Raw genomic sequence first — 24,329 nt, 5'->3', positions numbered from 1 at the left:
GGAACTAATAGTCGGTAGAAAAAAATATTCACTAATACAGTCTTAATACTGGTAACTGGAAATAATGAAAGGGGTTTAAACAGTTCACTCAATAATCAATACTTGAAATAAAAAAAAATATTCTCCCCTAATCACCTTGAAGACCGACTGAGATTTTGACTAAATGGCGTCACGCACGGTCTCGTGCTAAAGAACATTCACACGGGCTAGAAGGAGGCCAGGGATAGAGCAAAGCGTGCTAGCACGAGACAGCTCCACCAGTTTAAGGTTGTATTTCTCGGCGAATACATCTCGTGTACTGACTACGTTCTTGGACAGGTTAGCGATACTCGGGTCCGTTAGCCGTCAAAACTAGTGGATGCAGTATCACTGTTGAACGCGTAGCCAATTTTTAATGATTGAAAAATGAACAGCGCTGAATCGTCGTCCGTCTTTACTGACCTCCGACCTCTTTCCTTAGACGACAGAGAACAAGAATTGGAGTACGGACCTGGGATTGTCAGTAGATTGAAGTCTTGGTTTCTCAGCATTTCACTGCAAGAGAAGTCTAGCAGAAGTGGTGGACCTTTAAGACGTTATTCTAGCATGGAAAACCTTCATCATAAGGACAATAGTAGATTACAAGTTAATGGATCGTCCAGGTTGGATAAGCTATATGTAGCACGAAACAGAGTCTACTGTAGCGTACCAGTATATTTCAGTTGTATTAGAAAAGCCAAAAGCATGGAAACGCTTTTGTTTAAACCGGATCAAAACTGTTGGTCCAGCGACTCTACTTTTCGGGTTAATCCAAAATCACGAACTTCTAAACGTCCTGGATTCGGCTTTCCTCGCTCTACGCTGGTTAACAAAGACGTTGTGATGAACGAAAACGACAATGTCGCAAGTGTTCTCACACGTGAAAGTGTTGAGCAAGAAACGTCAGCACCAGGTGTCACTGAAGACGAATTACCGAAACCAGAAACTGTACGTAAGTACAAGCGTTTGTTTGAGTCGACAGATTCGAAACCAGCGTCTGGGACTAAAGTCACAAAAACACTGCCCGCTCTCCGACCCGTTGCGTCATCGACAGGTTACCATAGTGATAAAATTTGCCATTCACAGAAAACTGCAATTGTTCAACCTATTTTCAGACGGCAAGACGGCGACAAAAATGTTAAGGATAAAAATTTTGACACAGATGAAACGAAGGGTAAGAATTATACTTCCGGCGGAAATTACTTCCATGTTCGTCGTGATAATAATTTTAAAAGTAAAACAGTTTTTTCGGAACAAAGTGGCTGTCCTGGAAACACTACAATAGCCACTTTAAGCCAGAGTCCATCAGAATGTGTAAGCACGACCTCTGGTGGTCAAAAGAATGTGTATAAGAACTGTCCTTTAACAGGAAGTGCACGTGCAGCGAAAGCTGTTCCTATCGTTGTTTCTATGTCAGACGTTACTAAAAAGGTAATTCAACAAATCTCTGATGAAAAGCCAGTGGCTAACATTAAACCTACTCTGAAGCCGTGTCGATCTCTCCGGATTCAGAGCTCCAAAGAAAACTCGCCAACCTCTTCCAACGTCCCTGGCAAAACCGACACTGCAAAAACGGTGCCTGAGGAGTTGGTGGAAAGTGAGCAGGTGGGTAAATCGCTTTGTAAAAGTGGCGAATCAGTTCGCTCTAGCGATAACATTTCGTCTTCCTTAAATCACAAATCTTTTCCCTCTGAATCGGACGCAGGTAGAACTCTGAAACCAAGAACTTCGTTAGGCAACGGAAAATCTGCGTGGAAAACATCACCAACGTCAACATCCGTTGTGTTTGACTTCCGAGCAACAAGCGTCAAATCTAGCGTTGCACTGACGTCAGAGACTTCTGAACGCGAACCCATGAGCGTTGCTGAAAAAGGGATAAAACATGAAAGTAGCACAAATGAACCTGATGAAAGTGAGGTTGAAATTGATGATTTGGGAGCAGATGGTGATTTGGTCCATCCGCCTGTGGTACATTTTGAAGGAGAAAACGTCGTGGTCGGACGAGGATCCTTTTTAACCAACAGAAATAAAAAGGCAAGTTTGTCTTTGTATTGACTGAAGTCTTCGCGTGGAAAATAGGTAATTTCTTAAGTGTTCTTTGAGGAAAGCAATAACAGTATTAATTTTCAGGGTAAATTTCGTTTAAAGTTTCATCTGCAAATATACAAGTTACATGCACGATGAAATATCTAATTACAGATAGTATGTGTGTGTTTGGTATTGTCTGCTGTCTGATTCTTATGTAAAGCTATCCGCATTCATTGTTTCTAGTTTTTAAATTGATAAATGATAGCGAAGATAAATATAGGTAACAGAACCTAAACTTGAGCTAAGCTTGTCTCACAAACTGATCTTCATCCAGGCCCAGCATAGCCAGGCCGCTCGACTCGCATTCTACGGATTGCAAGCTCGAATCACACTATCCCATCAAACATGCTCGCTCTCTCAGCCGTGGGGCGTTATAATGTTTTGGTCAGTCTCACGATTCCTTTGTAAAAGAGTAGTACATGAGGTGGCGATGACTAGCTGCCTTCCCTCCAGTCTTTCACTGCTAAATTAGGGACGCGCAGCTTTGCGAGAACTTCTAAAGAAACCAAACCAATTTGTCTCTCGTCTCCTTACGACAGATCCATGGCCTCAAAAGCGACACTCGGTCATTGTGTGACGTATAAAGAGAAACCATTTACTTTTGAAACCTAATAACCGTATAACATTTTTATAAGCCAAGCTACTTTGCACATAAAACTTAATATATCGTGTCTACGTGTTTTATTTGTTGTTTTACTGCCTTATGTAAGAGCAACTCTCAAAACAACAGAAGCATAAAAATACACTTTTGTTTGACCCACATCTGAAAATGAGCTCACATGCACGACTTAACGTGATACATATCAATCATTAGAATAATTAATTAATACAAAAATAAGCAACAGAAGACGTTCTAAGAGCTTTGTGTACACACGTACCAGCGTATTTTAAAAACGGATGTACTTTCATGTGTTTGTATTCATTCAGATGTGAATAGAGGTTGCAAACTTAACCAGCTTTTTTTTAACGAAAATAAACGCGAATACATCATTATATAGGCCTCGTTACAGTTTTGAACTATAAATAAAGTCTGTTTTAGAGAAATAGGTTATTTTGGCGATAAGGAATGAAATAACACATCTACTTTGATAGCCATTTCTGAGAGTAAACTGGACGATAGGACAACGCCAAACTCACGGTCGTATTCCGTATCCTACTTTTACGAAACCATTGTTGAAGCGGTCCAACCACACGCAATCTTAAAATGAATCGTGAACTTAGTCAGTCGCACCTATAGCAGCAACTTGATTAAGGTTCAGAGCTGTACGTTTTTGATAAAGGAAATTCCGACTCCAAAAATTGAGTAAGAAATACTGTACATACGTTTTGTTTTGAATTTCGCGCAAAGCTGCACGAGGGCTATCTGTACTCGCTGTCCCTAATTTAACAGTGTAAGACTTGAGAGAAGGCAGCTAGTCATCACCACCCACCGCCAACTCTTGGGCTAATCTTTTACCAACGAATAGTGGGATTGATCGTAACATTATAACACTCCACGCCCCGTCCGTAATTTAGAAGTGTAAGACTAGAGGGAAGGCAACTAGTCATCATCACCCACCGCCAACTCTTGGGCTACTCTTTTACCAACGAACAGTGGGATTGATCGTCACATTATAAGTCTCCACGGCTGTATGGGCGAGCATATTTGGTGTGACGAGGTTTCGAACCCGCCACCCTCGGATTACGAGTCGAGTGCCTTAACCATCTGACCATTCCGGGCCTCTGTACATAACTAAACTGTTATATTGCAACTTGCGAAAGTGGTTCCACAAAAAATGTTAAATTTGATTCTGATAAAAAATGTTTTTAAAGAGGCCAAAAGCTGTTTCGGTTTATTAACTTTCTGTCTTATATTTGTGGGAGGACAGAGTACGTTATATTCGCAATAGTTCTGCAGCATAGTTTACATTGCAAAATGCTTCACCGTAAGACTGACATGTCCAAAGCACACAATTTTTCTCTGTTGCTTTCCATATTCCATCAAGTGTAAAATAACATGTGTTTGCCAGCGCCCACTTCAAGAGTGAGACTGCACATAAATATATTAGAGGCACACTACGATTGAATGGAAGATGTGATTGGAAGCTTTATTTTGATGAAACTATATCCTTTTTGTTCTAGTTTACAGATTGAAAACATTTTATGCTATGCTTTAAAGTGTTGCTTGGAATATAGTGACGTTTTTACCATTGAACTTTGTGTATTCTCCCTTGTTACAAAACATCACACGTTGGCTTTTAATGTTAGGGTACGACCTTTTACCATTATTATTTTACCATCTGAATTATTCTGTTGCCTCAATTGATCGATATTATGTTGTTGTTTTCCAATAACATTAGGAACAAAATGTATACCTGTCTTGGGTATTCTAAACTACCAATATGAAGATATTTCATTATTTGAGTGTATTAATATTTTGCTGTGAAAAGAGCTGTTAGATGTCCTTCCCAAAAACGATTAACATACGGTGTCATTTTGCTACTTAAGGAAAAACAAACAAACCAAACATTGTCAAAATGTAGTTCTTATACACACATTACACTTCGCTTTTATAGCAGGTGTGGTTGCTATGCGATTTATCGATTTGCATATTGAAATTCGTTTTCATATAACGTATTCAACTAATATAATATTTAATATAAATTTATACAACTAATATAATACTTAGTATAACGTATTCAACAAATTCTGTAAAGTGGTTTTGTTTATTTTACTTCATTGTAGAAGGCCTGGCATGGCCGAGCGCGTAAGGCGTGCGACTCGTAATCCGAGGGTCGCGGGTTCGCGCCCGCGTCGCGCTAAACATGCTCGCCCTCCCAGCCGTGGGGGCGTTATAATGTGACGGTCAATCCCACTATTCGTTGGTAAAAGAGTAGCCCAAGAGTTGGCGGTGGATGGTGATGACTAGCTGCCTTCCCTCTAGTCTTACACTGCTAAATTAGGGACGGCTAGCACAGATAGCCCTCGAGTAGCTTTGTGCGAAATTAAAAACAAACAAACAAACCTGGTCATCATCAGATTCACAAAGAAAGAAAGAGGTAACTGACCGGAAGCTGACCAGTTAATACCAAATTTATTCAAAACCAGGCACAAAACTGAGGTCTATACTACGTACAAACTACACTGACAAACACCACACCAACGTTATTTATAAAATACAATGTGATAACTTCCATGACTTCTATATTGGAGAAACAAGTAGAAAAATGGAGACCAGATTCAAAGAACATAAAAAAGTCACCTTCACACGTTTTCGAACACTGCAAGTCAAATAAACACAACATAACCATAGAAAACACTAAATAAGGAAACAAACATAAACGCAAAATTAAAGAAGCCTTACTTATACAACAACTTAAACCCAAAATAAACCAATACAAAGGAACATCTTTATACCTATATTAAAAATAATATAATAAATACTAATAATAAAATAAATAATATAAAATTATATATTCAAACATCTAAGCACGCCCTCTACATTCCGACACTTAGTTACACAACCCCCTTTCAAACATGTGGTCAAGCTTCCACTCAGTTATTTATATGCAAAAACGGCTCGTTTGGGTTGAGAAAATATTTTACATAGAAGAGCGAACAACGTTTCGACCTTCTTCGGTCATCGTCAGGTTCCGGTCAGTTACCTCTTTCTTTCTTTGTGAACCTGACGATGACCGAAAAAGGTCGAAACGTTGTTCGCTCCTCTACGTAAAATATTTTCTCAACTCAAACGAGACGTTTTTATATATATATTTGTCAAGTTTTGTTGTCTCCAGATCTAACAGTGTTATTAACAATTAATTACCACATGCCTCTAGGATAATCCTTAAAAAAAATTGTCACAGTTATGTACGAGTCATTCCGTTTCATGCACTATCTGCAGATGCGATTTACGAGACCAAAATCCATGATTCGATTCCCTGCGGTGATCATAGCTCATTTAGCCCACTGTGTAGCTTGCGCTACAATCACAGCACACAACTTTTTGACACAATACTTAATAACCTGGAAATTACAAGTTCAAAATTAATTGTTGCTTTATTTACTTTATCAGTGTCATTAAATTACACGTACAAGAACCCACAAGTTACAGCTCTGGTGAATGTTTTTGTTGCAGCATGTGTACACCATACAACTCGTCCATAGACACACTAACTAATTAATAACATATAAAAAGTGATAGTTTTACAAGTCCACATAGTTTCCTATTTACTTCAACACACAAGTCAAATTTGGAACAGAAGTAGCCGACCTTGAAAAGTTAATTTGACAAAAGTGGACCAAAGATGAATGTGAATTTGTCGTAAAACAACAAACAAACACAACAGAATCTTGTTCGATTTAAAAAATTTAAGAAATGAATCCCGTTTGTCGGTTTTTTTTATTTCGCGGAAAGCTACACGAGGGGTATCTGCGCTAACCATCCCTAATTTAGTAGTGTAAGACTAGAGGGAAGGCAGCTAGTCATCACCACCCACCGCCAACTTTTGGGCTACTCTTTTACCAACGAATAGTGGGATTGACCGTGCCATTATAATGCCCCCCGTCTAAAAGGGTGAGCATATTTGGTACTACCGGGATTCAAACCCGCGTCCTTCAGATTTCGAGTCGAACGCCTTAACCTATCTACCCATGCCGCGTATGAACTCTGTAAAAGTAATATATATGATATATTCATCATAGGTTAGCATTTTCGACTGACATCAAATTCCGATTAAAAAGTCAAAATTAATCAGTTTTAAAACAATAACAATACCAGATTATTTAAAATGAACAATTAATTCAATTTTCAGACTTGTTAAAAAGTACGTACGGGTGATTAGGGTTTTTGCACAAAACACTACATTAAAATAACTTCAAGTCGAAATTAGAGTTATATCTTAACCCATTCTTAAGGCCAAGAGGTTGAAAAATAGTTAAAAATAACCTTGGCAGCTGCATGGTGACCTGTACTTGTAGCCTCCCACATTCAGGAGCTTAGAAAGAAAGGCGAAAATAGGTCATTGTGAATATGAGCAGTCTAGACGTTAAAAATGGTCTCTGTTACACTTGCTGACTACCTAAGGTATTGCCAGACACTGGTTTGAGTTACTAATGGGTCTAATATACGTATGATGGACAAATTCTGCCTGAGAGAGCCATGAAACCATCTGGTTGAGCAGTCACTATTTCACTACGATAAATACGGTCATCGTCAGTTTCGATCGAAGAAGGCCGAAACGTTATTCACTCCTCTTCTCAACCCAAACGAACCGTTTTTACATATATTTTTCTCTACAAGTGTCTTTTCTCGACATCACTGATTCCTTGGATACTTGGAGCATTGGAACTTTCCAGATCAGCAAGACACAGAAGTAGCGCCTTGAGACCATGTGAAATTTAAGAATATTTTTGTGTGTGACGATGTTCTGCTCCTGATGTTGTCGCATTCATTAAGATGTGCAAGTCTCCAATGGACAAGTCTTTCCCTCAGTCACCCAGAATAGGAATTTTGGTAGCAGATCCTATCTACACCACTGTCTCACAATGTGAAGAAGGTCGAAAGAGAGTTTGGAATCTTTCAAACCTGTAAGAGATAATGTTGCTTGACATGTTTGAACTTTGTGACTGACTGTAAAAAATCTGACACGTCTGAACTTTGTGACTGACTGTACAAAATCTGACACGTCTGAACTTTGTGACCGACTGTACAAAATCTGACACGTCTGAACTTTGTGACCGACTGTACAAAATCTGACATGTCTGAACTTTGTGACCGACTGTACAAAATCTGACACGTCTGAACTTTGTGACCGGCTGTACAAAATCTGACACGTCTGAACTTTGTGACCGGCTGTACAAAATCTGACACGTCTGAACTTTGTGACTGGCTGTACAAAATCTGACATGTCTGAACTTTGTGACCGGCTGTACAAAATCTGGCATGTCTGAACTTTGTGACCGGCTGTACAAAATCTGATGTTGAGACGAGATGGTCTAACACTCGACGTTCGAGAGCATTTCGTGTGGAGCAACTCAATGGTTGTCACTATGTTACACCACGGATTAAGTCTTATGTAGAATTAAACAATCCACAGAAACGAGTTCAAAGCTTGGAGGCGAAAACCAATGGAAAACGTAACACCTTTTATGTATGTTCAGATGAACTTGTGTAGGTAGTCTTACTAACACTGACAAATTCATCACTGTGCTTCCAAGATGACTAATGTAACACCACGTAGGTCTTATAGAATCTCATCTCTAAATGGAAGCAATTTCTGTGACAATATTGCTCAAAGTGATCATGTCAAGCAGTACATCTGGGCAGAAGGAAAACTTAACAGCAATAGAAATCGTAACTTGGTATTCTGTTCTGAATTTCCATGAATGTCAGGAAATTAGCCATAACTTCAGCTGTTGTTTATTTGTTCATTAGCTATGGTAATGACCATAAACTGTTGAACGAAAAGATTACTGGAAGAAAAGACTGTCCACACCAACACCACAACGCATGAAGGAGGGTGAACAATGAGATTTGGCCAGGTTAATCTATTGGAGTCTGAAGTGGTTTCTGACCACCAGTTTTGGTAACAGTCTGCTTCTACCTGATGATGGCTAGTTTAAACCAACTTAGCATTCCATAGAATGCGCTGTGGAGATACATAAACACAATGCTAAATTGTTAACGGTTTCTGTTAGGAGTGAGAACCTTGCTGTGTTTTCCACGTACCAGGCACTTAGAAGGATGTCTAGTTATTAACTGCTGTAATCCAACTGAACTAGTATCCACGACGCTGTAAGCCTCTGTACTCTTGTACGCTCTCAAGTCTTCTGATATACCAAATATATCACGAAGTCTGCGATACATATATGTGGTATTAATATAATATCATGACTCCATTTGGTTTTGTGTATAATACAGACTGGCATGCTAGACCGACAGTTGTAGAATGGTTTAAACCTCTGACTTGTTCAGTGAGTGGCCTACACATCATTACCACTAACAGTTGTAAGATGGTTTAAACCTCTGACTAGGTCAGTGAGTGGCCTACACAACATTACCACCAACAGTTGTAAGATGGTTTAAACCTCTGACTAGATCAGTGAGTGACCTACACATCATTACCACCAACAGTTGTAGAATGGTTTAAACCTCTGACTAGGTCAGTGAGTGGCCTACACATCATTACCACTAACAGTTGTAAGATGGTTTAAACCTCTGACTTGGTCAGTGAGTGACCTACACATCATTACCACCAACAGTTGTAGGATGGTTTAAACCTTTGACTTGGTCAGTGAGTGACCTACATATCATGACCACCAACAGTTGTGAAATGGTTTAAACCTCTGACTAGGTCAGTGAGTGGCCTACACATCATTACCGCCAACAGTTGTAGAATGGTTTAAACCTCTGACTAGATCAGTGAGTGACCTACACATCATTACCACCAACAGTTGTAGAATGGTTTAAACCTCTGACTAGATCAGTGAGTGACCTACACATCATTACCACCAACAGTTGTAGAATGGTTTAAACCTCTGACTAGGTCAGTGAGTGGCCTACACATCATTACCACCAACAGTTGTAGAATGGTTTAAACCTTTGACTATGTCAATGAGTGACCTACACATCATTATCACCAACAGTTGTAGAATGGTTTAAACCTCTGACTAGATCAGTGAGTGACCTACACATCATTACCACCAACAGTTGTAGAATGGTTTAAACCTCTGACTAGGTCAGTGAGTGGCCTACACATCATTACCACCAACAGTTGTAGAATGGTTTAAACCTTTGACTATGTCAATGAGTGACCTACACATCATTATCACCAACAGTTGTAGAATGGTTTAAACCTCTGACTAGATCAGTGAGTGACCTACACATCATTACCACCAACAGTTGTAGAATGGTTTAAACCTCTGACTAGGTCAGTGAGTGGCCTACACATCATTACCACCAACAGTTGTAGAATGGTTTAAACCTTTTACTTGGTCAGTGAGTGGCCTACACATCATTACCACCAACAGTTGTAGAATGGTTTAAACCTTTGACTTGGTCAGTGAGTGGCCTACACATCATTACCACCAACAGTTGTAGAATGGTTTAAACCTCTGACTAGATCAGTGAGTGACCTACACATCATTACCACCAACAGTTGTAGAATGGTTTAAACCTCTGACTAGGTCAGTGAGTGACCTACACATCATTACCACCAACAGTTGTAGGATGGTTTAAACCTCTGACTAGATCAGTGAGTGGCCTACACATCATTACCACCAACAGTTGTAGAATGGTTTAATCCTCTGACTTGGTTAGTGAGTGACCAACATATCATTACCACCAACAGTTGTAGGATGGTTTAAACCTCTGGCTTGGTTAGTGAGTGACCAACATATCATTACCACCAACAGTTGTAGAATGGTTTAAACCTCTGACTTGGTCATTGAGTGACCTACAAATCATTACCATTTGGTAGTCATCTCATTCCTATTACTGTTGAATTAAAAACACACACACACACTCGTGAACTTTCTGGCTCGCCCACTTAACACTTTCTGTAGTCCAACTAAGCCGTAAAGGTTTGTGTGTTTGAAATTTAGCGCAAAGGTACACAATGGTCTATCTGTGCTCTGCTCAACACGGGTATCGAAACCCGGGTTCTAGTGTTGTGAGTCCTTAGACATACCGCTGTGCCACTGGAGGGAGGAAAACCGTAAAAGAGCAGTTTCAAAAAACTCAATGCCGCTTGTTTCATGATTGTTTGGAAAGTCACCATGCTTGTTTCGGGTTTGTTTGGAAAGTCACCATGCTTGTTTCGAAAGGCACTGAAACTGACACTTACTTGACAGCACTAAAGTCTCAAGTGTTTGTACTTGGTAATTTTATTTATGTCTCTAGTCTTAAGGACGCGTACGATTTTTTTATTATTATGTTTCTTGGGCATAACGTCGGTGCATGTTATTTATCTGGCTTTTTCTTTTCGGGATTCGTCCATAAATACTGATTTCGTAACATATCTATGAAACACGTATATTTAATGTATGTATGAAACACGTAACACGTATTTTTTAAAATAAATATTTATCTACAATTTTGGTCAACTGTAGCGTTAAAGATGCTTTAGTCGTAAAATAATTCAGGGCGTGAACTTAAGTTCGCATTAAAATCGCAACGAACTTATTCTTCTTAGGACATTCTGTGAAAACGAGTGATATTTATAACAGTCATCGTACACAACATTGTTGTCTTTTATGATTTAATCTTCTAAAACGTGTAAGCTAATACTACATTATGCAACTATAGAAACGGATTAGCACGCTATAAATTCTAGAAGAGAAAGCACGTTTCTTACGCCACTGTATTATACATACAAGGACTTCCTGGTTGGTTGATTTTAAACTACTCACAAATGGAAAGAGGTAGCTGATTTTGTAAGCACACATATGCACACGATTAGTCTATATATATAGCTATGCATGTACGTCAAATTCCTAAAATCTGTTCTCTTTCTTCTTCGCTGCCCAAGAAAGGGTAAAGTAAATGAAGGGTAAATATATATATATTTTTTTTTCTCCCTTGTCTATATAAACCAGCTTAAGATCCAGTTTGATGACAGCGCCCTCTCCACGTTTGAGTATCCTTCCGAACCGTGTGTAGCCTCTCCCACTTTAAGTGATTCCAGCAGTCCAACAAGTTTACCTATCAATGATTCTCAAGGGCAGGAAGCCAACGCACTCAGCTTCAAGTCAGGCCTTCTTTCAACGGGTAAGCTCTATTCTTTATCTTCTGGTGAAAACAGGAATAAAAACTGAAGTGTGTAATTAACTAGTTGTTCTTGTTTTAACCTGTTGATTGCCAAGTATTTCAGCTGTTACAATACAACTCTAATGCTTCTTCATTTTGTAACTTTTTTCGTGACGCCATTTTGGATCGAAAGTAAAATAATTTGTAAGTAGGTCAAATGTGAGTATGGTGCTGACGTCTAGCGTTGAAGTTAGGTATTATTGAGAACGAAATAACTCGTCCGTGGCACTGTGTTACCGATCGACTTGGACGAATTATTATAGTATGTTAACTCACCGCTAGATGCACCCCTAAAGTTGACACCTCTTGTTATTTAGTTAAAGCTGTTTGATTGTTTCGGAATTTCGCTCAAAGCTACACGAGGGCTATCTGCGCTAGCCGTCCCTAATTTAGCAGTGTAAGACTAGAGGGAAGGCAGTTAGTCATCACCATCCACCGCCAACTCTTAGGCTACTCTTTTACCAACGAATAGTGGGATTGACCGTCACACTAGAACGCACCCACGGCTGAAAGGACGAGCATGTTTGGTGTGATGGGGATTTAAACCCGCGACCCTCAGATTACGATTCCAACGCTTTAACCCACCCGGCCATAAAGCTGTAACAACAATTGTTTTGTATATACTCGTAACGTGGTGTCAAAATGATGAATTAAAAATATTTTGATTTTTTCACTATAAAATACTGTTAGCAAGTTATTGAACTCTTTGCACGGTCCCTCTGTGGACGGTACGTTTACGGAATTACAGCACGAAAATCCAGGGTTTAATCTCACACATAGCAGATAGCTTAATGTGGCTGAAAGAAACAACAATCCATGCAGGAATTCTTGTCGGAATATGTGTGTGTGATTGTTATAATTATATAAGAGAGTCGAGAACTCTAGAAACAATTGCATATTTCCACTTGAAAATGGTGCATATTTATAATATATAAAGTTGTTTTTTAATTATGTGTTTTACATACGTGGTGGTGGTGATGGTATGTGTGTGTGTGGGATTTCTATGAACATGGATAAAGTTCCAAATACGACTTTTGTCAAAAGTGCCCCCTCTGTGGCATAGCGGTATATCTACGCATCCACACCCCTAGAAAACCGTGTTTCGATACCCGTAGTGGGCAGAACACAGATAACCCGTTGTGTAGCTTTGGGCTTAATTCCAGACAATCAAGCAATTAAAAAAAAATGAAAACGTAAACTAGGATCTCAAAATTTACAGGCGTGTCTTGTCATATGAGAAAGTGAGAACTGGTTTATATGCTGTTTTAAAAATTAGTACATTTTTGGAAATGGGTAGAGGTGTAACTGGGTCAAGGTCACATATGGTAATGTTTCTTTTTTAAAGCAGACATGTACATTTTCGATTAATCAACACAGTTTTACTAATAATATTACCGATGTGCGTGTGAACCCATCATGTGTTAAACTTGAAAAACCGCACCGATGTTTTACGTTCCAAGTATGAATAAGTTTGTTTGTTGTCATTTCACATTTAAGCGTCAGGTTTGGATATCACCTATACTCCAGATCCGGTGTTCTCGGAGGTTTACACACCAAGTTCTGTTTTCAGCAGTTTGTTTTCCTTGTATTGCTTACTTAAACTCTGATTTATCAATTTTATAGGACTAATAAAATTCACAATGTTTAAACAAATAATGCTTCAAAAATCAAAACCTGTTGGAACACCACATTCAGCAATCGATAAACCAGTCATGATACTGAAGTTGGTTAAAGCATGACAAGTGTAGGGGCGAGGGTTCAAATCCAGTAATTACAGTGGATGAAATTTTTGCAATTTATCTTCCAAACTCTGTAATAACACAATTCCAGAACTTGCCCTTAGGCCTGGCATGGCCAGGTGGTTAAGGCGTTCGACTCGAAATCTGAGGGTCGCGGGTTCGAATCCCGGTCGCACCAAACATGCTCGCCCTTTCAGCCGTGGGGGCGTTATATATGTGAAGGTCAATCCCACTATTCGTTAGTAAAAGAGTAGCCCAAGAGTTGGCTGTGGGTGGTGATGACTAGCAACCTTCCCTCTAGTCTTAAACTGCTAAATGAGAGACGGCTAGCGCAGATAGCCCTCGTGTAGCTTTGCGCGAAATTGAAAAAAAAAACCGAACAAAAACAAGAATGATAAACAGATAAGTGATCAGCTTTAATCACACTACAGTCGTGTGATCACCAAACTTGGTATTACTCTTAGCACCAAGTGAAAAATAAATAATTAGTACAAAACAATATCGTTTGTGGCCAAAATAAATAGATAATTCGTAGTGACACAAATTACGGTCCATATAAATACGCGTTATATAACCATGAGTCATATTGGTGCTTTATACTCAAATATACAAGCTGATCATCGGTATATCATAGAACAAAAACACAGATCTTCCTAGAAACTATAAAAATAAAGAAATTGGCAACTGATGTTGAAAACGAAGGATATACATTATCATTTAACGTAAGTGATTACAATGTAAATTGGACTATAGACTAATGTTAACGATGTTATACAAAGTCTTCTAGACAAGGCTTAGGGTTTGCATCATAAAAGCTATTCCTGTATTCTTTTTTTTTACCACTAAATATTTTTTGAAGTCGTTTAAGTGTGTGTTAGCTTGCAATTAAAACGTGTGTTGCCTTCTGGGTAGCCCGGCATAGCCAAGCGTGTTAAGGCGTGCGACTCGTAATCTGAGGGTCGCGGTTTCGCATCCCCCTTGCACCAAACATGTTCGCCCTTTCAGTTATAATGGTACGATCAATCCCACTATTCGTTGGTAAAAAGAGCAGTCCAACAGTTGGCGGTGGGTGGTGATGACTAGCTGCCTTCCCTCTAGTCTTACATTGTTAAATTAGGAACGGCTAGCACAGATAGCCCTCGAGTAGCTTTGTGCGAAATTCAAAAACAAAACAAACAAACAAGCTCCTCGATGAAAATAAAACAACACTTCCATCCTGGACAGTGTTTTTAAACACATTCCATCATGCACGTTGTTTATCCCATGGACCTTATGTAGGAGCATCTTCTAACTAAGCATAATGGTACACTAAACAGCACATTGTTTGATAAATGTACTCTACACCATAAGATGTAAGAGCTTCCTGCTTATTAACATGAAATCCCTACAAGTATTTTAAGGCATCAAATTTCACCTACGAAACCATGTCTTTCTGTTGTCACATTTCAACGTCTTGAACTATATATATTTAAATAGAAACTATACGAATAGTGGAGTTGTTAATAATGGAAACTAAGATCATTCTACATGTATAACGCCCAAAGCTACTGAGGGCTATCTGCGCTAGCCGTCCTGAATTTAGGTGTAAGACGAGCATGTTTGGTGTGACTCTTTTACCAACGACCATAACATTATAACGCCCCCACGGCTCAAACGTCCCTAACTTACAACTACTAACCAGAGGTGAAGCATTCAGTTAGTAACTCCCTACCGCATGAAGGAATTAACTGTTACTCGTATAATATCCCCAAATCGAGAAGTGTTAGAAATTAGTTATAGTATTACACGTGTCACGTCCGAAATCCAGGGCCAGTCTACACCTTCACTTAAAGTCGATTTATTTTAACATTTGAGAAAATTTAGTAACCCACATTGTACTGCATGTGGAAAAACACTGTTATATATTAAACGAATTAACTTGTAATTTTCATACATGGAAGTAGAGGTGGGGAGGTAAGTGCCGCCCAGTGATTAGCAATACGGACTACGAATCTCAGAGATCCGTTGTTCTCAACTCATTACTGCCAAAACGACACCGCCCTCCGGAACCTTGGATAATGGATAATATATGCTTTTCACACAAGAAATGTCCTACTTTTCTATTTGACATCCATGATTACTCACATTCAACAACGAAATGAGATCATCTGGGTCGGTAATACGCTTGTATTCACGTGCCTGACAAATGTGTTAATTATTTTCGGAGCGCTTCTCGTAATTTCAGTTTTTAAGAGCGCGCATTCTAAGAAGCTGTGATCAGTTATTTGGCGAAAGGCGACGAATTTTTTTTGGGAGCTTATTAGTAGTCTTGGTTTTTAAGAAACCAAAACGAAAAAAAAAAATAGAGAGAAAATTTTGTAACATTTTGAATGAGACACAAAATGTATTGTTTGTTACCAGCACTGTATACATTAACAAGTATACACGAAGATACTGTTGATTGGTTGTGTTTGAAAACTTTCGTAATAGCGTTCTTAAATTTGTATTGATGCAACAGAAAGAAGGCAAGTAATCAGTAGTGCAAACCGCTAACTATTAAACAACTTTAATCGAATATTGAGATTTGCTGTCACTCTTATAACGCACCCACAGCCGGAAAGTGTGGAGTTCGAACTACGGACACACAAATTGACAGTCTGGCACGTGTGGTCTATACGTATGTGTGTGCGTGTCTACCTTTCATATTCGAGTGGCATAAGAACTTTGAATAAATATTTTAATGTTTATACTGTTTAATTGGTGACTTACTTTAAGTGTTACATTATTTGATGACAACGTGAAAACCTTTTTCTACAAAGCTGTTTAAAACCATGTCTGCTGCTTCTACCAAAGGGATCGACTCGAAAATTTTAGTATTATAAGCACTCAAGCTTACCGCTAGGAGACGAAGACGATTGAAAGAATCTATATTAATATTAACGTAATTGTAAAAATAATAAAATTGCAAATTAATGCCAATATTCTAATATTTTAAAACCTTAAGCATGACCGAGATATTTATTTGTTATCAAAACCCAAAGCAACACAATGGACTATGTGTACTCTCTCCAACGCAGGTATCGAAGCCAGAATTTTAGCGCTCTAAGGTCTTAAACCTAACACTAGGCCAACGAGGGGCAGCCCAGTTCTTGTAGTTACCTTAGAACTTAGAACCTGGATCCAGTAAAAAAAAATCAAATAATTATAAATCTAAGTAAAACTACGAACTCAAGCGCTCATTGAGGTAAGACCCGGCATGACCTAGTGGCAAGGGCGCTCGTTTTGTAATCTGAGAATCGCGGGCTCGAATCACTATCTCACCAAACATAACCGTCCGTTCAGCCTTGAGGGCGTTTTAATATTTACAGTCAATCCCACTATGCGTTGGTAAAAAACTGTCCCATGATGTGGGGGTGGGAATAACTAGTTGTCTTCCCACTAGTCTTACATTGCTAAATTAGGGGCGGCTAGTGTTGATAACCATCCTGTAGCTTTGCGCGAAGTTAAAACAACAACAAACAAACATTGAGGTAAAAACAATCCTTTTCAATTGTACATATGTGTGTGTAGGTATATCTACGGTCCATAAATTACAATTTCTTTTTACTGCTTAAGAATGTAAGCACACGTAACTTCTATATACGTATCTTGGTTGATTGCACTGAACGCAATATACAGGACTCAGACCCGCCCCCTATCTTTCTTTAAATCAACCAAACAACAAAACATATATGGGCCAAATCTAAATTTAGATTAATAGACGGAATAAGCTTGAGAGAGTAATGTAGACCCTTACCTTCGTTAGCACTAGTCCTAGTTAAATACCTGACGATTGATTGGGTTACATTTTCACTTTGGTGAAATGTAAATCAAAGTATGTGATGTATGTTACGAAGGGTAATATTGCTTTTGTAAATGATACATATTGTTGCACAGCAGCTGAATACTGTTCAATGATTACTAATAATTAGTGTTAGCGTATTTCTAGCCATCTAACGGTTTAAATTACAATAACCCAATTATTACACTGGATAAATAATTTGTTATATATTAAATTGTGTTTCAAGACCACGTATAAACATTTTTTAAAATCTTATTCAGTTAAAAAAAGTGACAAGTGCGTCTAAATTTTCTTTTCTGCGCTTGCGCATATTTTCAAATCTCAATTTCTGCGGCTGCTCAATGACAAGTTAGGTTTATAGAACTCAGCAGCAAAAGTAAAGGGAACAATGTATCGTCTGATCAATCTTTGTAGGATGATTCTACAGGTAATATTTGAAAAATCTATGTAAATTGAAAGAAAAAAAACGTAAATATTTTACCTCACTTTTAAGGACAAAAAAGCTGAAACAATTCAATACATTTGATATTTCTGACGGGACAGAAAAGAAAGGTGAAAAATTAAAGGATCGCAAGTTTACTGGGACGTCTTGTAGCTTTACTAATAAGAATTCCTTAATGAATGATTATGGCTCCTTTAAACTAATCTTAACAAAACACTTTCAATGTCTTTTAAAGAACGAATACTGTCGTTAAACTTTACATCTGGACACATAGATACAAATGATAGTTTGTATAGATATTGTACGTAGTACCTAAACAATGAGTTTATTATAGTATGTCTAATAAGGGATGCTAGAACTAATTACGTAACCTTGTTTCTAAAAGGTAGTACTGATACATAATGACTGTATTTTGGGATTTGTTAATTTTGACAATCATATAATGACTGTATCTCAACTTTATTTAACTGTTAGTGATATAATGACTTTGTAGTTTGTTTGTTTGTTTTTGTAAACGTTTACAGAGAAATGATGAGATTCTGCCTCTTTGTTCTTTTATCCTCGTAATCCATAGGCATAGCCGGAAAAAAAGTATTTCATTTTTACTATTTGGTTAATGAAAGTTTAACTGGTATTTTATGAGATAAAAATAATTCGACGGTAGGACAAACACAACAAAGATTGAAATAAAGGTTTTAAGCAATTACTTAAACGTATAATAATGTTCCTTGTAAAAGTTACAGCTTTTTACTCGAAATCAAATATCAAAAACACGTATCTGTTAATTTTGACTCTGTGCGAGGCAGAAATTATATTTAACTATTCTGTATTCAGCGCAATGGTTTCGAGATCTGAACGGTAGGATGCTCAATTTGTTTGCTTTTTGTATTTGTATTTTCTAGAAATCGACTGAAAAGTAGGCCTACGGTTTGTATTATACAGGGTAGCCCGTAAGTTCCTACCTATCTATATGTTATTATGTTATATTCAATTACGCATATATTATAAATTTGTTTCTTTTTTTAAGAGAAATATGGCCGATGTAAGCCCATTTACACTTGAAGAGCGTATTGTGCATAATATTATGCTGCGAGAACAAGAGACAGCACACAGATACACTGGATACATAAGATATATGGATGGGTAGGGACTTACGAGCCACCCTGTAGTTTACTTACTTCTGTAACGTTTCCACAAACTTAAGCACTTGCTGTACATTGACTTGCACAAAGGAACCGCAATGAGTTACACAGTGACTACTTTCTTTCTTGAAAAAAATTCTACACTTCTGAACTATCTTGTATTTACAATCCAGCTTCGAATGTGTTAGAACACTTTGTCTCACACTTAGTTTTATGAAATATTTAGGCCTATCTCATTAACCAAACCTTTTAATATTAAGACACACAGCAGCGCTCTCTTGCTAACAGTCAAATTACGACATCAAACCATAGTTTACAACAGTTTTAATTAGATAATAGTATAAGTTGAAAATGAACAAAAAGTTAAAATTTATTGCGTTTAAAATTTTAAAAAAATACGCTGTTTCATTTCTATTTTTAGGACAGTTGTTTTTATTATAATACCTATTTACTGTAATTGAAAACAGCGCTATTTATTAACATACAATCACAAGATAACTCTGCATTGGATGTGATAAGTTATTATAAACTTGCTATACGAATAATTTGTTTTTCTGTAGTAGAACTGGTCATAAATGTAGATATTTAGGTACTCCAGGTAGGTTTACTTCAGAAGCTTTTAAAAAAACAATTCCTTTTTTTTATTGCAAAGAGTATTAACTACTTATTCTGAAATTGATTCAAGATTCTTACATAACCTACAGTTTTTTAGGGTTGTTTTTTTTGGCTCCTTTAGGTAATTTTAGCAGCTACACCCCTAGTGTTCTGAGTAGCAATGATAACTTGTTTGAGCTAGGAGTGTCCCACCCCATTTACCGAGAAAAACTGTCTTCTTCTACAACTGAAGAGGAAATAAAAAGCCTTGAAAATGAATACGAAAGTCTAAAACCCGCTGAATCAGAAGATATAACATTATGGTCATCGTCCACAACATCTGATCTTCTATTCTGAAAGGGTGAGTCTTGTCAAAGAGAAAAATCTGTTATACTTTGTTTCTTTTTAAGAGTATGAGAAACATTTCAAATAAATCAGGTGAGATTTGAGTAAGATTGTAAGTTATCTAAAGAAATTTATTCATTTGAAGTTAACGAAATAGATGACAATCGTGTTTCACCGTGTTTGCAAAGAAATTTATTCATTTGAAGTTAACTAAGTAGATGATAATTGTGTTTCTCCGTGTTTGTTTTTCTAAAATTTAATAAATGTTTTTAATATATGAAACACAGCTAAAGAATAATATTAAGATTTAATAAGATGCTTAAATACACTTTCCTAACAGTTTTGTTGTGAAGTTTTAATTTCACAGAACAAATGGAGATATATGATTCAATTATTTTAAAAAATCGAAAAACAACTTGACTATTTCCTATGAAATAGATATCCTTCTAATGCTGCATATCAATAAAAACTGGAAATGAAATATTCTTTTATTAAATAATAAATCTAAAATTGCTGCGTTATTATTTCGTTAATCACAAAAAACTTATACTAACCTCCCAGGGAAATGCCAATCAAAAGTAAAACTTTTTCTTTTCATTGGAGCGTCACAAAGACACGTTCCATCCTATTCCAACATACTGTAGAAATAATTATATTTTACTTATAAATGAAATGGCTTATAATAATATATAAAGAAATATTTTCATTTTTGATGGTATTTTACACCTATTATTTTACATTTATTAATGGTATATTTCTCTGTTAAAAACAGAATTCTATTTGCTTCATAAAGACATTAACTTTTATTTTTAAACCACGAACTTTAAACACTTCACTGTTAATTCATGGTGATTCAATAAATGTTTTAGAAGTATTATATTTTTATGATGATTATAATTTCATCTTTGATGTAGGTGAGTTAAACTATTCGATAAGAAAATCATGCACATTAATAAACATTTATTTTTTTTACACAGCCACTTCTTCGATGTGTTAAATATAAATGTATTCAAATGTTGTATCCAAAAGCTCAATCATGTGTAAACATAGGCATAGCAATAAGGCGTCATAGCCTTTAATTCATGTGAAGAAAATCACATTTGTTGGAAATGAATACTAAATACCGTGTTTGCACCAATTTCGGAGTATTAATTTATTGAAATTGTAATTATACTAACATACTATTTTAACAGTCATTGCAAACGGAAGTGGCCATTTATAATAATATTGTCGAATTTGTAGTTGATTTGATCGTTGTATTTCGTTTGTTTATTTATTCATAAGTACATCTGTCAGAAAACAACAACAAACAAGGCTCGGCATGACCAGGTGGTTAAGACACTCGACTCGTAATCGCGGATTCGAATTCCCGTCACACAAAACGTGCTCACCCTATCAGCCGCGGAGGCCGTTATAATGTGACGATCAATCCCACTATTTGTTGGTAAAAGAGTAGCCCAAGAGGTGGTGATGACTAGCTGCCTTCCCTCTAGTCTTACACTGCTAAATTAGGGACGGCTAGCACGGATAGCCCTCGAATAGCGTTGCGCGAAATTCAAAACAAACCAAACCATAAAATACGACAAATTTCTCGTACATAAGTAAAATTACCACTCTTTTCCTGACTTTATTGTCATTATACAGAGGCCCCTGCATGGCCAGGTGGTTAAGGCACTCGACTCGTAATCTGAGGGTCGCGGGTTCAAATCCCCGTCACACCAAACGTGCTTACCCTTTTAGCCGTGGAGGCGTTATAATGTGAAGATCAATCCAACTATTCGTTGATAAAAGAGTAGCCAAAACGTTGGCGGTGGGTAGTGATCACTAGCTAACGTCCCTCTTATCTTACACTACTAAATTAGGGACGGCCAGCGCAGATAGCTCTCGTGTAGTTTTGCGCGAATTTCAAAACAAACCAAAACCATGATGCAGCATTAAACAAGAAGCAGCGAATGAAATATTCGTTAACCATATGGATTACTCAATCGATCAGTTTACAATAGGTGTCCCTAATTGTTATTCTCATTTACGATAACTAAAAAATGCAACTCGCTTTTGCAAGTTGTATTAAAGTCTCGTGAGGGAATATTGTTCCTCTCAGAAAATTACAGTTAAGCAGCCCCTCTCTTCACAGAACTTTGACTTTCCACCCCCATACTAGTAATTAAACGATCCAAACTAATCTAGCTGATTATTTTTTAATATATTAATTATTTAAGAAATTATTAACACCAGTGTTCCTTTAGAATCCGGTATTCTAAACGCTGAGGTTTATTGTTGTAAGGTTGAATTTTTCAGGTCTGATGTAACTGTTAAGAAGATATTGAGATGACTTGGAGACATAAAAATTGTTTTTAATTATCGAGGCATGTTTCCATGCACGATGCTTCTGTCGGTTTCAACACATTTATATAAATAATTACTAATGTACTTTTACGTTTCAAGTAGAACCTCGAAATGTTGGTTAGTAGAGTTTTAGCCTAAAATATAAATGTATTTAAGGATGTTTGTATATTGTGAAATGATAAATGTACATGGCCACTATGCTTATCTATAGATGCATATCGTATATGTACACGCAACTGTTTCCCTTAAATGTTTCATTGACTAATACAAATATAGGCTGAAACTTTTGCTGTAATGTGATATTTCTTTTTTCTGTGTATCACTACTGGTAATATAACTAACTAGTCTAAAGCCAATGTAAACTAATGCCAGTAAAATATTTCATTGACTGTACGCGTAATTAAAATGGTATAATTAGTATTCCTAGATTTTTTTGTCGGTTTATGAATTGGTAATATTTCGATTATGTTTTGTGTATATGTCTTCATACAGAAAGTTGAGCATGTTTATAGTGAAACTGTTTTAGAGCATCACTTAGTCGTTACAGCCCGTGTGGTCACGTTTTATCATTCTTTACCTTATGATCGTGCATATTGATACCTCTTACCGTGGGTTTCATTGCCAAATGCTCAGTTATGAGGTTGTCGTGTCCAAAGCACGCCACACCTTTCTGCAAGCTTCCCTTAATTAATCTAATTTACGAAGATGATGGTTTCCCATAACCAGTTTCAGTAGTCCGATTGTGCATATATTCATAGGCAATGCATCCAACGATTTGACCAGCATGTTCTCGCATGGAATAGTATTGATATTGATACAAATTTCCTTCTCCAGTGGTTCGAAGTATGCAATGGTTGAACTGAAGGTATGGCAGGAATCCTTATCTTGGTGAAACCTTACTTTCTCGGCTTCATTTCCAGACGGAAACCATTCTGGATTACACTATGTACTGTCGCTTGTCAGCCTTTGCCACTGACCTTTAAGTTTATGGATTCTCACCTATTGCAACGCACAGTACTTTGCCCACTATAGCTGTGGTAAGACTTTTTGTAAATATCCTTTTTGGATGGTCGTGCTGTCCCAAATTGATCCATATTCATTTGTTTTCCAATGCCATAAGTAGAATGCCCATTTAACTTCTAAATCCTCGATCTGAACAAATGTTAACAATCTGAGTGTTCGAATATTTCGCGGCCAGTTCCAATACGTCTTTTTATCGATTGTCACCTTATTTGCTGACTTGCCTATACAACATCGTTTTAATATAACGTACTTAAATCTGTACACAAAATATTCTATTTTTTCTCTTTTTTTCTTTAAGTCTCTTAAATATGAGACGCTTGAAAATATATGTGATGACATCAGAACCAAATAAAAGAAAATGGTAGGTTTGTTTTGAAAATACTAATGCATATTTTATGTCTAATTGCTCAGTGTTTTTTTTTTCTTTTGCAAAACAAGGATCCCACGTAAGATGGATTTAAAGTAAAATTTTAGTTTAATAGCTAGATACAATTGTGAAATCATCTCTAATTAAAGCTGTTGTTCACTTATTTTTTTTTGCAAGGCAGACTTGCTTACAAATTAATTTGTCACACCTATCATATCAGCAGCTCTTTTTGGAATTAGTCTCTGAGCAACTGTAATATGGTTCTATCCTGGTTGGTATACGTATGAAATTACAACCTCTAAACTACTGTAATATGGTTTTATCCTGGTTGTTATATGTATGAAATTACAACCTCTAAACTACTGTAATATGATTAAACCTGGTTGTTATATGTATGAAATTACAACCTCTAAACTACTGTAATATGGTTTTATCCTGGTTGGTATACGTATGAAATTACAACCTCTAAACTACTGTAATATGGTTTTATCCTGGTTGTTATATGTATGAAATTACAACCTCTAAACTACTGTAATATGGTTTTATCCTGGTTGTTATATGTATGAAATTACAATCTCTAAACTACTGTAATATGGTTTTATCCTGGTTGTTATATGT

General features: G+C 37.0%; 1 protein-coding gene across 2 annotated transcripts in view; it reads left to right on the top strand.

Moving 5' to 3' along the window:
• The first annotated feature begins 223 nt into the window (after positions 1 to 223).
• LOC143247587 (uncharacterized) overlaps positions 224 to 24,329 on the top strand; it is a 44,530-nt gene continuing 20,424 nt past the window's right edge. The window contains exons 1-3 of one of the 2 annotated variants that reach the window (XM_076495897.1): positions 231 to 2,052; positions 11,683 to 11,854; positions 19,773 to 19,991. In XM_076495897.1, coding sequence (XP_076352012.1) covers positions 406 to 2,052; positions 11,683 to 11,854; positions 19,773 to 19,987 — 2,034 coding nt within the window. In that variant the 5' untranslated portion in view covers positions 231 to 405 and the 3' untranslated portion in view covers positions 19,988 to 19,991. Of the gene's footprint in view, positions 2,098 to 11,682; positions 11,855 to 19,772; positions 19,992 to 24,329 lie in introns of those variants that run through there. The other variant, XM_076495898.1, reaches the window with a different exon arrangement.

This window comes from Tachypleus tridentatus, chromosome 3, assembly GCF_004210375.1.
Source record: "Tachypleus tridentatus isolate NWPU-2018 chromosome 3, ASM421037v1, whole genome shotgun sequence".
NCBI lineage: Eukaryota > Metazoa > Arthropoda > Merostomata > Xiphosura > Limulidae > Tachypleus > Tachypleus tridentatus.
This window is presented reverse-complemented; position numbering and strand designations above follow the sequence as displayed.